General features: G+C 54.0%; 4 protein-coding genes across 4 annotated transcripts; 2 read left to right on the top strand and 2 right to left on the bottom strand.

Annotated features, from left to right (window-relative positions):
- Positions 1-845: 845 nt before the first annotated feature.
- BDZ99DRAFT_522800 (uncharacterized protein) lies at positions 846-1,478 on the top strand (the record flags this gene model as incomplete). Its single annotated transcript, XM_033725735.1, has 1 exon — positions 846-1,478. The coding sequence occupies one exon, from the start codon at positions 846-848 to the stop codon at positions 1,476-1,478; it is 633 nt and encodes a 210-aa protein (XP_033574139.1).
- Positions 1,479-1,653: 175 nt separating this feature from the next.
- BDZ99DRAFT_522799 (TPR-like protein) lies at positions 1,654-5,421 on the bottom strand (the record flags this gene model as incomplete). Its single annotated transcript, XM_033725734.1, has 7 exons — positions 1,654-3,973; positions 4,029-4,179; positions 4,246-4,447; positions 4,506-4,817; positions 4,872-4,931; positions 4,988-5,219; positions 5,267-5,421. The coding sequence occupies 7 exons, from the start codon at positions 5,419-5,421 to the stop codon at positions 1,654-1,656; spliced, it is 3,432 nt and encodes a 1,143-aa protein (XP_033574138.1).
- Positions 5,422-6,141: 720 nt separating this feature from the next.
- On the top strand, positions 6,142-10,484 carry BDZ99DRAFT_522798 (uncharacterized protein; the record flags this gene model as incomplete). The annotated part of the gene is made up of 5 exons (XM_033725733.1): positions 6,142-6,258; positions 6,318-6,671; positions 6,731-6,748; positions 8,016-10,040; positions 10,095-10,484. 5 exons carry the CDS (start codon positions 6,142-6,144, stop codon positions 10,482-10,484), a joined length of 2,904 nt encoding a protein of 967 aa, XP_033574137.1.
- Positions 10,485-11,889: 1,405 nt separating this feature from the next.
- On the bottom strand, positions 11,890-13,779 carry BDZ99DRAFT_365145 (uncharacterized protein; the record flags this gene model as incomplete). The annotated part of the gene is made up of 1 exon (XM_033714735.1): positions 11,890-13,779. A coding segment is annotated over one exon (1,890 nt), but the record flags the coding sequence as incomplete, so codon positions are not given.
- Between the last annotated feature and the right edge of the window lie 960 nt (positions 13,780-14,739).

The following is a 14,739-nucleotide window of genomic DNA, read 5'->3' as shown; positions in this document are numbered from 1 at the left end:
ACCTTTCTTCTACTCTTCTCATCGCAATCCTGGATCAGCACAAGCCTCTAGAGCATCAACAGCATCAACAGCATCAACAGCATCAACAGCATCAACAGCATCAACAGCATCAACAGCACGCGATGAGTAAATCCACATCCGACCCACTCCGTTCCCTCACGCAGTTCCCTCCTTTCCGAGAGAATGACGAATTTGCCCAAACAGGTGCTGCAGTCAAATCCCCGAAAGCTCTCATCGTAGAGCCGAAGTCTGCGAAGCTGGACCCCACGGTCTCGAGTGCGGGCGGCACAGCGGAGATCGGGTCTGCGATGACCGGGTCTTTGGATATGTATCATATCAGAAATCGGATGGTGTTTGGGATAAGAGTTAGAGGAAGCCAGCGTCCGCTGATAGGGATGTGCTGAACGTGTGAGTTCAGCGTAACAATAGCGTCCTTATCTGGGGCAAGTCGAGACGGAAATCTTTACTCCCATGAAGAAGGATAGGAGAAGACGACATGCTAAACACGATTGCTGTAAGTAAATAACCGCCCCCTTCCCCTAACGACACTGCAGACCCCGACGCGGCAGCGTGCTGGCACCACCACCAACCACATTAAGCCACCGCGCCCCTCACATCAAGAGCCACAGCGCGGCAGCAAGATGTCCAGCACCAGCTGCGAACTATCCCTAACACACGTAACATCATCACTCGCTGTAGACGCAGCCCTGAAACTAAGAAAATAGCCCTAAGAAATACTCATTCATTCACCACCCACTAGTAAGCTTTACTTCCGTGACCACCATAACCATAACCCCAGATACCCCCTGTGCCCACCGTGCTCCCGCATCTTCCACTATACCCCTATGTCCGACGCTCTCTCCCTGCACCTCTGGCTCCTCTATACCGAAAGTCTACGACTCCCACCCCAAAACCGCCGCCAGAGCCACCAACCCAGACCCCACGCGCAGCCGCAACAGCACCACCCACACGCCTCGTCAACCCCCTCTCTCCCCGTGTCGCCAGCCCCCCGGCCTGCCGCCGCGGCGAACCACCCGATGCATCTACCGCCAAAGCCGCCCAACACATACAGCACGTCTCCCTCCACCACCCACACCAAAAGCTCGCGCAACCATGGCAGCACCCCTTCCCACACCCCCACATCCACACCACGCCTCTACCGCGCGCCCCCGCTGTACAGCCCCGCGACCACCTCGCGCACCGTCGTCATGGAGCAGCATCTCCGCTGCCCGCGCTGCGGCGTCGTCATGCACCGCCTCACGCTGTCGGCGCCGGGGCAAGCCGACCTCCACCAAACGCAGCACCAGTGCGCGACGTGCGCGACGGCGTGGGCGAGCGCGGCGGAGGGGTTCTGCGCGTTTCCGGCGCTGATGGTAAGGCCGGGGAGTAGTGGGAGTGTGGAGAGGACGGTGGGAGGACGGCGGGGGGGAAGGGTGGAGGGGGGTAGGGGTCTTTGGGGAGGTGGAGGGTGGATTTAGGGTGCAGGGGTGCAGGGTATATATGTATTGCGAGTAGAGATAAAGGGTTCAGATGGGTGGCCAGCTCGCTTGGGTGGCCGGCTGGCTTGTGGAGTAACTTTAGAATATGTTAACATTAACAGTTCTTTGTCCAGCGCAGCTTTTCCGCGTGTCAACATACCTCTATACCTCGTTATCACGCTCCAAAAGCTGATATCCTCTCCTTTATGACAATTTGTTCAGTGTTAAGCAGGTTTTCCAGCTGCTTGGATACCTCTTGTGTTTTGAAGTGGTTCTCTCCAAGTGTTTTTATCCTGCCCTTGAGGCATTTACGAAACAATGATTCCACTTCTTCGAAGCGTTCCTTCTCCTGAAGGACGGTCGCAAGATTCGCAAAGCAGGAAAGAGTGTTCGGATGCTCCACCCCAGCGACTTTCTCTAAGCCTGCTACTGTGCGTCGAAACATGGCTTCCGCCTCTTCGAAACTTCCCATGTCCCTCAATGTGAGAGCCAGGTTGTTCACGGCACCCAAGGCATCTGGGCTGTCCGGACCCAAGGCCTTTGACCTAGCTGATATTACTTCGCGCAAAAGTGATGCGACCTCGTTCAGATTTGTGGTGTCCTGGCTTGCTTTCGCTTTACCCCTGATGGCCATGGCTAAGTTGTTCATGCTGGTTATGGTGTCCACGTGTTCGGGGCCCAGCACCGATGATCTGAGCTCTAGAACCTGTCGACTTATCGTTTCAGATTTTTCGAACTGTTTCATTTGCCAGTATAAAGCGCCCAGGTTGCTGCAAGTTGTCAGAGTGTCTGGGTGTTCCTCTCCAAGTATGGCTTCGCGAGCCTCAATCACTTCATTAAACATCTCTTCCGCCTTCTCTAGGAACCCCTTGCTCCACAAGGTGTTGGCTATATTATTGACGACCGTCAGAGTTTCTGGATGTTTCGTCCCCAATGTGTGTTGGAAAGCTTCAATAGCACGAATATTGAGTATCTCCGCTTCTTCGTTTTGGCCTAGGTGCCATAGCACGGCCGAGAGAGAAACAGTACTTTCAATGGTACGACGGTGTTCTCCGCCGAGATTTTTCTTGCGTGCTTCTAAAGCTCGGCGGTGCATTGAAGCAGCCTCTGTCCATCTTCCGCGGTTCCTGAGCAAGATGCCGAGGTCATTGAGGACTGCGGCGGTTTTTGGGTGGGAGTTTCCGTTCAGGCGTTCTCGTGCATCAAGTGCTCGAAGGCACATTCGCTCGGAATCTTCGAATTTGCCACGATACCGGAGATTCACTGCAAACTGCTGAATGACCACCAAGGTCTCTTCGTGTTCGGGCCCTAAAATCTTCTCGCGTAGGGACAAAGATTCTTGAATTCGAGTCTCTGAGCGTGTGTAGTGACCTCTTCGATCTAGAAACGCTGCCGTTTTCACCAATATTGAACCTCTTTGGAGCATACGATCAGGTAAGCCATCAGTAGAGTATCTCAAGACAACGTCGGCATGAGAAAGGTATGCAGAACAGAGTGCCCACATCTCAAAGTCCGACGAAGGAAAGCATCTCGCTAGGAGTCTAACAGCCATCTGCTGCCATTCCTTGAGCGCCTGACTTGACTTGAGCCACGCCTGGATCGACATATGAACCAATCGGTGCATATCATAGTTCGCGTTATCCTTATGCGGTACCAGTAAAGAGAACGCTTTCAGCGTGCCCATGGATCTTGTAGATTCGAGGGGCCTATATTCGAATGCTTCGTCAAGCAGAGACTGCGGGATTGCCTGGTGATCGATAACACTAATGAGCGACAAGACCTTTATAGCTTTTGGATCTTCTCGCTCAATCTGATTGAACGAGAGTTTTCCGCTGGCGATTATGGAGTTTGGCACTTGCCTGTCTCTGCGCAGATCCGCATAAGGCTCCTCCAGGAGCTGCATCTGCTCCGACTCGCTCTTTAGCAAAATCAGGTATGCATCCGCCTCAATCGAATTGTATACCATGAATGCCGTTGCTTGAGTTATGGATTGAGGAAGATATTCTAGCTCCCGGAGAAACTCATCGACGGTATTATCCGTCTCAATTTCACGACCAAGTCTCTTTTGCAGAAGACTGCGCGCTTCTTCCGGGGTCATTGGCGGTACTTCCAAGATATTGTCGCTGTCGCAAAGAACTGCTGCGGCACGTTTGTTCTTGGTAGTGACGATAACGGCACCTTGCGGACTTTGGGGAATGTATTTTGAGAGCTCTTCTTCGTCTTCCTGGTGGTCTGGATCGAAGAAAATAGTGACGTCGTCAGCATTGTCGAGTATCAGAAGCCAGGGTGCCATATTCGGCCTGCTCAGCCAGTTTGCCACTAAGAGCATAACGTTTTTATCGGGCTCATCTCGTTCTGGGATTTGAAGGTCATCCGCGATTTGAGAAAAGCCCTGTTCGAAGCGGGTGCGGCTTCCGGCGTGCACCCAAAAGACTGCAGTAGAGAGAAAAAAGATTTTGAACTGATAGCCCAATTCGATTGCGAGAGCCGTTTTCCTACGATCGAATTAGCTATGATTATGAGATCGGAGGACCCTTGTGGCTCTCATACCCTGTGCCTCCTCGGCCAAAGAGAGCGAGACGTTTATGGAGCTTTGTCCTGCTGAAGAAGTCTGAATAGCGTTCTGCCAAAGCTTGTCGTACAACAAATTTCGGGTCTTGGGAGAAAGGAACGGAAAAGGGAGGCTTGTAAGTTCCTATCCCTATATACGGTGTAAGCTCACCTACGCGGCGCCCTATTAGTCACAAATAATTCTTTGATCACCCACTTATGATCTCTCTCTCGCGGGACCAGACATCCGCAATCTTTGTAGGAGCTTCCTCCACCAGGTCGGATATGGTCTCTGAGACATTTCTAAAGTCCTCATCATCCTCGTGAGCAAACCTGACTAATGTCAAATGGTCCTTGTGGATACCAATCGACTCATTGTTCACAGCGCCTGGAAGGACTGCGGAAGTTTTGGGAACAATCTACTGATGTCAACACAAATTCACAAGCAGTGAGTAAGACTAGAATGGAGGGGCGTACATGTTGAAATTGACCCGCTTTCGTGGCTGTTTTCTTCGTCTCGTAGAAGCATTTCGTCACAAAGTCCATGCTAATAGACAGGTAGGTTGAGCATTGCTGCTGCAACCACTCCGAGTCCCTGTTCAATGCCTTGTAGTATCTGGAAATTGTGTGCACAAAGAGCGACCCAACACCCAACACCAATGAAGCTATAGTTGTGCCATCGACACCCTGCTGCGGTGTTCCAATGAAAAGAACGGCGTACGTGGAGGCTTTGATAGGCCTATGATGAGGTAGATGACTTGCCGATGCGTTGTGGGAATGTATCAATGCCTTTATGTTACTCATATTAGTAGAAGGCACCCACATGTAAGGATAGCTACGTACGCTCTTTAGTACAATCCCCCCAAGGCTGTATGCTACGAAGATAATGGGACGTTCTGTAGTCTGTAACACATAAGAGTTGGCAATATCTGACGCTGATATTGGGGATTCCCACAGACCTTTGATCGTGTTCGCATCTGTACCAGCTTACTCACAAAATCCTGCGCATGGTCGTACACGGTCTGCTGTGGTATCGGTTGAGGCGAGTGCGTGCTCACATCGTACCCGTATGACATGATACGTGCTTTTGGAATGGCCTTGGGCAAAAAGTCCTGGAGCCAAAACTTGTGACTGACCGGATCAGTCCACGTATCCTTCCAGTGACCATTCAGTCCGTGAATTGCAATGACACTTGAGCTAATGTTAGCATGCACATCAAAAAGCGCTGAAGAGCATACTCAGCAAGTGCTGCATCATCATCCTGTATGACCTTCAAACCCAGTGGATCAATGTAATTGCTGCTAGTAAGGTCCGATTGACTATCTGAGGGTAATGATCCGCGCGATTCGAGGTTTGAATTCGAGCCTAGCTTCTTCAAGAACCTGTGAGTCATCATCCTGCCGCAATACTGAGGAACACTGTACGATTCAGAAGAAAATGTGGGTATGGGAAGGCCACGGTTATAACTGCACTGCAGCTTTTCCCAAGAGCGAGGTATTTAGTTACGCGGGGCTGTCCAATTAAACTTATGTAACCGCTCGCCGGTGAGGCTATGATAATAGCCTTGCAGCTTTGCAGGCATCTATCACGAATTTGCGCGAGGCTGGCCAGTCAACTTTCTTGGAGGCGCAATGCCAGGTCATCAGGCACCTGCCAACTGGTGCGGCGAAAGGCTGAGCTTAAAGGGCGCCCAATCTGTGACAAGGTTCAGGTTCTACGAAGCTAGAAGAACACGTATTTACTACTCGAAAATGGCGATCAGTTTGACACCGGTCAATGAAAATGAGATTTAAACAAGCGATTCTAACGACGTTCTTTGTCCAGGAGATGAGAAAAGTCCGTATCCTCAAAGGATTAACGCGTTCATTGACCTCAGCCTTCGCGGTTCTTGGCCGACGAGGAGATGCATCTCCGATCAGCGTCCTTGTCCTCATTGATATCCGAAAGATGGCGAGGATGTAGATTAAAACTTCGAGAAGTATGGCTAAATTGTTCCTATACATCAGCCTCGCGCGGAAAAAAGCTAACCGTTTGATTACTCTTCGTACAGTGCATAATTCCGTGTGGATCTTTCATCTCGACAGGGCTTTATATAATCACTGCGCCGCTCTTGATGTTCCATTGCGCCCTAGAGCAAGTGCTTGACACAGACGATTTGGAGGATCAAGACTCGAAAGTGGCACGCTGGCAACATGGTAAGAAAGCGGAATACAAGACCGCGGGCATCGCGGTATGAACCAGGTTGCGGCGTGGTAACGGCAATGACTGACTCAGCATGCGAATTCCCAGGGCGCGGTCGTCGCCTCTGCCGTAACGGGCTCATTGCAATGGAGCAACGCCACTGAAGCCCACTGGCTCGTGAGAGCTACCTGGGATGGTAGCCTGATATTCAGTCTATTCTGCGTCATTATTGCCTTTCATCTCAGCATAGTGATCAATACCGCAGATATTCGAGTGGGCGGGAAGAAGGAGCTCATGGAATCCCTTAGGGGAGATTCTCAATCTTCGTCAAGCAAGTTTGGATTGTTCATCTTTCAAACTCCAATTCTGCTTCTTAGCTACTCTATTATGTCTTATCTCATCGGTTTGACTCTCTTGGTGGTTAGCCCTCTGTGGAATCATCCGTCAGTAGATGAGATGCAGGTAAAGCAATCTTCTCGATCCTAATAGAAAACAAATATGACACTGACGCGCTCCGACAGATTGCATCCACATTCATCGTATATCTATTTCTTGCAGCATTGCTCTACGTATCGGCATGCTGCTACATACATAGAAGACTTATCGCCCGGTTGGTGGAGCGAGCTTAATCGTGAATACAGGGATGACTGAAGATTGGCGATGCCAAGTCCGAAAGCAGGTCTTGGGTGTACAGCTATTTGGAAAGTTAGCTAAATTGGGGGTTTATACCTCCTAGTAATACTTATCTTCTTCTACTGCGTTTGCTGTAGTTCATTGACGCCACGTAAAGCAGCGGGTCTAGGCCTGAATGCGGATGCTGTCCTCAGGATTCGTTAAGATGAGTTCTTACAAGGGTAGCTAGGTAGACGATTGCGTGGGTCATAATCCTGCATTGACAGCTATAGAATACCCAGGAGAGGGGCGGGGCTGCTTAGATAAGCAACTAGCCCGTAAGTTACTGTCCTAGCGTGGCGCGCGCCGAGCTACTGAATCCAGAACGAATTCTGGCTCGCAAAACAGCCTTTGGTGCCGCACCGGCCGCCTGTGTGGAGATCTAGCGTGGTGTACTTAGCCAGCGGGAGGTACACTCGACGTTTGTGGAGCTCCAGCCACGCCGTTGTGGCCGCGCGTGTGGCTCGAGCTGGGGGAACCGTGCCAGCCTCGAGCAGGAAAAAAGTTGGAAGCGGCACGAGAGATGAGCAGCGACACGGCCCGAAGCGGCCTGGCTGTGGCGAGTGTCATGCCGGCGATCGTACCCGGCCGTTGGCGGTTGAAGCCCGCCTCTCTGACTGTGAGCTGTCCTCACGGCACGCGGGGGGATGCTGGATAGCGAATGCGAGTATCAGGTGTTTGCAACAGGCCGGCCGCGAACAGACGGCCGTCTCTGGGCCACGGCCGCCGGGGTTGAGACCGGGCGCGCCGGTGTTGATAGAGCTGACGCGTGCGGCCTGAGTGTGTGCATCGCTGTGGCAATTTCCTGGCCTGGGTGGCCTCCATGGTGGTGAAGCGAAAGGCATCTCGATTTGCATTAGAACAAGCTTCACGGCATCTGGCGAGGCCCAAACCAACCACATCTCCGCAGTTCGCCCAAGAACCCAGCTGTGCCGGTGCCGTTACAGACCACCGCAGCTTCTCCTCTGCTTCTCCTCTTCTATTCACTCCTTTATGCCCCCTTTCCGCAGCACCGCCTCGCGCCCACCTGTTCCCGTCTCCCACCACGCGTCGGATCGAGATGATTAGCACCTGAACATGCCGCCCTAGCACCACGCGCCACACCTACCCACCACGCCCATCTGAACGTTGCAGCCCCGTCCGCCAACAGCGCCTGCGACGAGGGCCAGCGGGATGGGCGACTTGAAGACCCGCCTCTCCACGCTGCTGAGAAGGCGCTCCTCCAACTCCAGCAAGACGTTGGGCTCGCTGAAGTCGACGGCCTCTAGCGGCGAGCCACCGGCGGCGCTACCTCATCCGCCAAACCGCCGTTCCTCGTCGCTGAAGCTACCAGACGTCTCCACCAACGCCGTCGAGCACGACGACGACGCCCACAACCTCGAGCACTCCGGAACTCTGTCCGCCAGGAGCCAGCCATCTCCCGCTTCCGACGTCGGCCGCGGCACCGACAGCCTCAAGTCAAAGGACCGCCCCACGCTCGCTGATTCCATCGCCGAAGAAGCACCTGCAGCAGACGCGCATCCCCCAGTAGCACCGGGCCTGCCGGCTGTGACCCTCGAGGAGCCCACGCCGATACCCATTCCCGCCCAATCCGCGAGCTTGAAAACAAATCAATTGCAGCTGGAAGACGCGGAGACTCTGGGCTCAGACGTCGCAACCCCCCTCCGCAGCCGCGCTCCCAAAGGCACAAAATCGCATCAACTAGAGCCGCCTGCCATCGTCCGCCGACAATCACTCGTGACGACCTCAAATGCGCGCATAATAAAGACTCTTCTTGACTCCGAGCACCAGCCAGAGTCTGCCAGCATTGCCCTTGGACCCGCCTCCCAGGACTACTTCGCCGCTGGCAACTCCACCTTCTCCGCAGGCATGCTTCATCGGAAGGTCTGGGTTAAGCGGGCGCACGCGTCGGCTACACTGGTGCAGGTACGGGAGGATGATTTGGTTGATGATGTGCGGGAGATGATATTGAAGAAGTATGCAAATTCGCTGGGGAGGAACTTCGACGCCCCCGACGTTACCCTGCGTATCTTTCCCCGAGATGCAACCCAGAAATCTGGAGATCGCGTGCTGGGGCCTGACGAAGAGATGTGCCGTACCATCGATGCGTACTATCCCGGCGGCCAGACTGTTAACGAGGCTCTTATTATAGACGTCCCTCACAAGCGGACACCCCGCCCGTCGCCACGAGCGGTACAACAAGGCATTCCCTACTACTATGACCAGTCGAACCCTATTGAGAATGCTGCAGAATACTTCCCGCCGATGCCTGTAGTTAACCCTTCACCAGCCGCATTGACGAACGCTTCTCACGACAGCCGGGCTTCAATGTCTCATGTCCCACAGCAACACTCCATATCCATCCTCAACACTGGCCAGCTACCCCTAATACCATCGCCAGGAGGTACCCGTCGTGGCCATCACTCGCTACGACCAAAATACCCTCGACAAAATACCGCATCTCCAACAACAATGCCAAACTCGACAGCCTCTCTGAGCTCGTCCGCGCGCACCAACAACCGTCCTCGTCATGACTCCACCGCCTCAGAAGCTAAACACCCTGCACACGCTATTGTTCCCATATCGACTCCTCCAGCTGCTGAGGGGGCTCCTTTGATAAAGCAAGGGTCTTCCCCGCCAACACCTCGCGTTTCATCGCCTCGACCCAAGGGTCGCAAGAAGAAAGGAACTGGACTGGATACTCCCTCACTACCTTCAGGCCTGCTCGATGGCTCTGTGCCTCCTATAAACGTTTTGATCGTGGAAGATAACATAATCAACTTGCGAGTTCTGGGAGCCTTCATGGAGCGACTGAAGGTCCGGTGGCAGCGTGCCATGAACGGGCGGGAAGCTGTAACAAAATGGAGGTCAGGAGGCTTTCATCTTGTTTTGATGGATATTCAATTACCCATCATGAATGGGCTGGAGGCGACAAAAGAAATCCGGAGACTGGAGAGGGTAAACAGCATAGGTGTTTTTAGCAGTGGAAACCACGTGGCTCCAAATCTGGGCGAAGAGAAGGAGATTCCCGCGGAAGATAAGCTGGCCGATGGACTGCTATTCAAGAGTCCGGTGATTATCGTGGCGCTCACGGCGAGTTCGTTGCAGAGTGACAGGCATGAAGCTTTGGCGGCTGGGTGTAATGACTTCTTGACAAAGGTACGTCTCCATCGGAAATGCCGGCGAACAATGCCGCGCTAATGAGATACATAGCCCGTCAACTTCGTCTGGCTCGAGCGCAAAGTCAAAGAATGGGGCTGCATGCAAGCCCTGATCGACTTCGACGGCTGGCGCAAATGGAAAGACTTCGCCGCGCAATCCGACAACTCAAAGAGCACCTCGAAACTCACCTCGAGCTTTTCCATCAACACGTCCAAAAAATCCAAGGCCGGCTCGAATCTCAGCCCGAATTCTGCCGGCAACCTAGCAAACGGTGTTAACGGTTCTTCTCCTGCCACCGCGGCAGCGGCTGCCGCGAGCAAAGCGAAGAAAAAGGAGGAGGACAAGAAGAAGAGAGACAGCATTGGCATGGGCGGGCCGGTTGTCGAGGAGAAGGAGTCGGAATCCCCGAGTCCGCTTGATAGCTCGGGGGATCTGACGTAACGTCCTTGCTCGATTTTCTTGCGTCACGTACTTTATCGCAAACAAGACTGAGATTCCACCCATCCGATATCACCCGATTCGAACCTTCTATCACACGAGTCACATTGGCCGCAGATTGCTCACACCGTTACCGATGCACCTAAGCGTCAAAAGGCCTCGTTGCCCGTCCGTCACATCCATATACCACATTTCCTTCGTCAAACCGTCATGGGGTTCTTGCAAGCATTTTGGTCTAGCATGGAGCCTTTGCTATTTGGGGGAACTCGTCTACCTATTATCGTACCCCCATAGCTTGGTGCGGGTTCGCTGGGTGCTGGGTGCCGGGTTGCATTTCCCATTTCGATCGCTGGCACCTGGGAAGCGTGCCGGCTTTACACGTACGTATTTCGATGAGCTAAGAAAGAGGGAAAAGAAAGAAACAGGAGCAGGGAAAGGGGGGTGAGGCTGGATTATCTGGAGAATGATGACTAGGTAGTTAATCGTTAATTTGGAGACAGATGGGTCAGTAGAATTGACACTATTTGTTCTCCCATTTCTCCCATTGCTCCCTCTTTACCTTCTCACCCTCCCACCACCACCCCGCCATCCCCCAATTCCAGCCTCTAGCCTCTTACAGCACCGTTCCCACCCCCCTCTATCCCTCCCATCCCCTCCCTCGCACCACCAACGCCCCAAGTCCCGCCGCGTAGAGGGCCTCCTGTCCTCCTCCGCAGTGAGATCGGGACACCCCCTACATCTTCTTCCCCTCCTTAAACCAGCCCTAGACGCCGGGCCGGGGGGGTTTTCGCACAAGGGGGTGTTTTTTGTAGAGCCAGGCTTGGTGGTCGACAAGGGAGGCTGAACTTCTGTTCTGCCACCGCAGACCGCGGGAGGGAGCGGAAGAGCACATACCATTGGGGAGTTGCAGATGCAGTGGTGTTTGATTGACGGGTGTTATGCGGTGAGTGCGTGGGTGGGTGGGAACAGATTAGCGCGGTGGAATATCTCACGACTCGGGGCGGGCATGGTTTTTTTTGGTGGGGGGTTTGGGTTATTTTGAAGGCGCTGGCGCTTTTCTTGGGTTCTTTAGGAAAGGAACGGCACGGGTAGGCTAGGGCAGTGTAAGTAAATGTGTAGAGTTGTGAAATTCCGGCTAACCCTATTCCCCCTTGTTCCCCCCTCCCCCCACCCAAACGAAATGATATTCCAATCCTCTACCTGAACCCGGTAGTGATGACTGTAGAAAAACCCCCATCTTGGTATACCCACCGTCCCGTCGCCCGTAAATTGCAAGACTCCAAAACCACTCCAAACCCGTCTCGAAAACTCCAAAGCAAAGGACTGGCCACGCAAACGTTCCTGACTCTACCATTTAACCCCCCCACTCCCCCCCTCTCAAATTAGACCCCACCTACTCGGCATCCGGCAGCAAACCCCCATCATACCCCTCCTCATCCGGCAGCACCGCATACGCGGGCCGGTCCGCGGGCTTCAGACTATCCGGGTCGATATACCTGCACGTCAGCGCAAAGCGCAGCTTCCCCATCGGCTCGACGCGGTGCTCGTAGTACTCCTGAATTCCCGTTCCATGCATAATCACAACGTCACCGTGGCCGAGCTTCATCTCAAGCGCGTCGCGCGCGGTGCCCGTGGCCGTGAGCCCTAGCTCCTTCGGCAGCGCCTTCAGTTTCGCCTTATACGCCGCAAGATCCGCAGCCTTGAGCGCCATGAGGGCATCGTGGGCGGCTTTGCGTGCCTCATAGTTCTGGCAGCCGGCGATCGGCTGCGCTCTGTCGTAGTTACCGCCCTTCGACACGCCGTGGTAGTGGTTCGCCTTCATGCGGACCTTCATCTTGGCAGTGCAGCCGAGCGAGAGGGTCGCGATGGTGGGGCCGAGGCCGAACTCGCCGTCGTCGTGGTAGGAGATGGTCTGGTCCTCGAAGTAGCCGAGGGCGAGGACTTCGTTGAACGCGTGCGGCATGTCGGGCGCCACGAGGCGGCCGGCCCAGTTGAGGCGCGAGCGCGTGGTTTTGATGGCGCGGGCTGCGTGCTCGAAGGGGTGGCTTTGCGGGCCGGCGATGAATTTGTAGGGCATGCCGTAGTTGACAACGAAGTGGTTGGTGAGGGATTGGCCTTTGAGCTGGGCGGTTGGCAGCGGGCTGCGGCGGAGTTTGATGGAGTTGAGTTGGAGGTCTTCGAACATGTCGTTAGGGCCGTTGGGCTCCTCGTTGACGGTCTTGTTGGCGATGAGATGCGCAATGAAGCCGTCGATGCCGGCGATGCCGAAGTAGTTGATCCGGTAGTTGTGTGCGAATTCCACACGAAGCTTGACGGGAGAGCCCTTCCCGATGAGATCCCTGGAGAAGGCATACCCAGTTCCTAGCGGGAAGTACGGGTCGCGCAGAGATGTAGCAGGAACGAGTGTGTGCTCCAACCTATACGTAAAGCCGCAACCGTCAGAACCGCACTCCCAGCCCTCCCAAGCCTCTCGAGAATTGCAACGTCCGCACTGGGGGCAGGCGAATCCTTTCCAGGCTTCGAAAGACAGATTTTGCCCTTGAATTGGGAGTGTGCTGATGGTTAACAGTTCTGGGCGGATTGGGGACGGTTCGCTGCAGTGAGGCCATGGAGTATTGGCTGTGAGGAACCGTGGATCGTACAGCAGATCCTCTTCTCTTGGTTCCGATCCATCTGCGAGCTTCCAAAATCTCAAGCAAGTTGGTTGCAGACACATCCAGCCGTTGATGTAGACTTGCAGGCTGTCTTTACTGCAAGCATTGCACTGCTTCGACACCGGTGGCTCAAGATCGCCGAGACCAATCGGCTCTGGCCAATTTGAAGGCACCCACCAGCAGTTCTCATAAGGCCTCAGCTTCTCAAACCGGTACCGGATCATTTTATGGCCCTTCGTTTTCTCGAACCACACATGTGTGGGCTTGAACCAGTCCATCACACAGTAAGCATGGGGTGGTTGGGAAGGACAGGTCGGATTGTTCTCTCCCACGATAATAACCACAGGGTTACACTGTGCGATGTTGTTGAGGACATCTAATACTTGAGTGGTCTGCTTCTGGTCGCCTGCCATGACCATCTGGCCAGATGTCTCGTCTTTGGACTTCCCGCCACCAGCACGGGAGACGACGACATTCTGATCCATGTAATCCCGGGGGTGGCTGTTGGAGTCAAACATGAAAGCTCGAGCTAGCCCATCCGTGCAGTAGCCGCCACTTTGATACGCCCTGTAGTACGGCAGCGTCTCGCAGAGAGCTTGTCTGCCGTCGGCCCAAACGAGAGGGGTTTTTGAAGGAGCGGGCTTCGGTCTAGGTGCAGATGGCCGAGCACCTTGAATTTGATTTGCAATATCCCGAAGATACAGCTCTTTTTCGGCGTCCATAAATTCCGGGGTATTCACGAATGACTGAGAGCCGGAATCCTCTGAAGTTTCCGAGTGACTGATTTGGTCCCCGAGAACATCGGGGGCCTGATTCCCCGTCGGATCCATACTAATAGAAAGACCGAGACGAGGAATTACGAAGTGTGTTAGAGGAGTCTGATTCCCTGTTGTATCTATACTGGAAGAAAGAGCGAGAGGAGGAATCATGAAGTGCGTTAGAGGAGCCTCATCGCTGACTATAGGATTTCGAGATGCAACAGGTGTAATAAGGGAGACGGGAGGCCGCTTGGGCAACTCCTTGCGAGAGTCCTTACGGTTGTCCGTAGACAAATCGTGAGCATCCTGGAGAAGTGGAGTGCTGGGTCTCTCTGCAACAGCGTCCTTGGTTGGGATCGCAACGGGTGCCGCCTTGGGAGACGAAGCAGGACCGTTTCCCGCAGGGTATAGCGCATAGAGATTCGTGATCGCTGAAGACGCCGCAATCGCGCTGGCTCTCCCCGAATGTCTTATCACTGAGATCGGTGTTGGCGGTTGTTTGGCTAGTCTTGGAGTCTTAGGCGCCCCAGCTGGCTTAGGAGTCCGAGCTGCCTTGACTGAATTTGGAGTCCGAGCTGCCTTGACCACTTTAGGAGCTTGAAGTTTTTTTGATGCCTTCGGCGTCTGTAGCAACTTGACTCGCTTTGGAGCTTGCCGTGCCGTGGCCTGTTTCGATGTTGGAGGCTTACGCGATTTAGTAGTGAGAGATTTGACCCTCCGTTCCTCAAGAGCTTCAGGCCAGTCGCTAAGATCGCTAGCCGCCGAACTTAGGGGGGAACCGGCAACCCCTAGGAGGTTCCCGTATATGTCTTTGCCGCTGGAGGAAGCAGTCGCCGGGGTGTCAGA

Source organism: Mytilinidion resinicola, assembly GCF_010093595.1.
Source record: "Mytilinidion resinicola strain CBS 304.34 unplaced genomic scaffold BDZ99scaffold_14, whole genome shotgun sequence".
NCBI lineage: Eukaryota > Fungi > Ascomycota > Dothideomycetes > Mytilinidiales > Mytilinidiaceae > Mytilinidion > Mytilinidion resinicola.
Note: the sequence above shows the minus strand (reverse complement) of the source record. Positions and strands in the feature narration are given on the sequence as shown.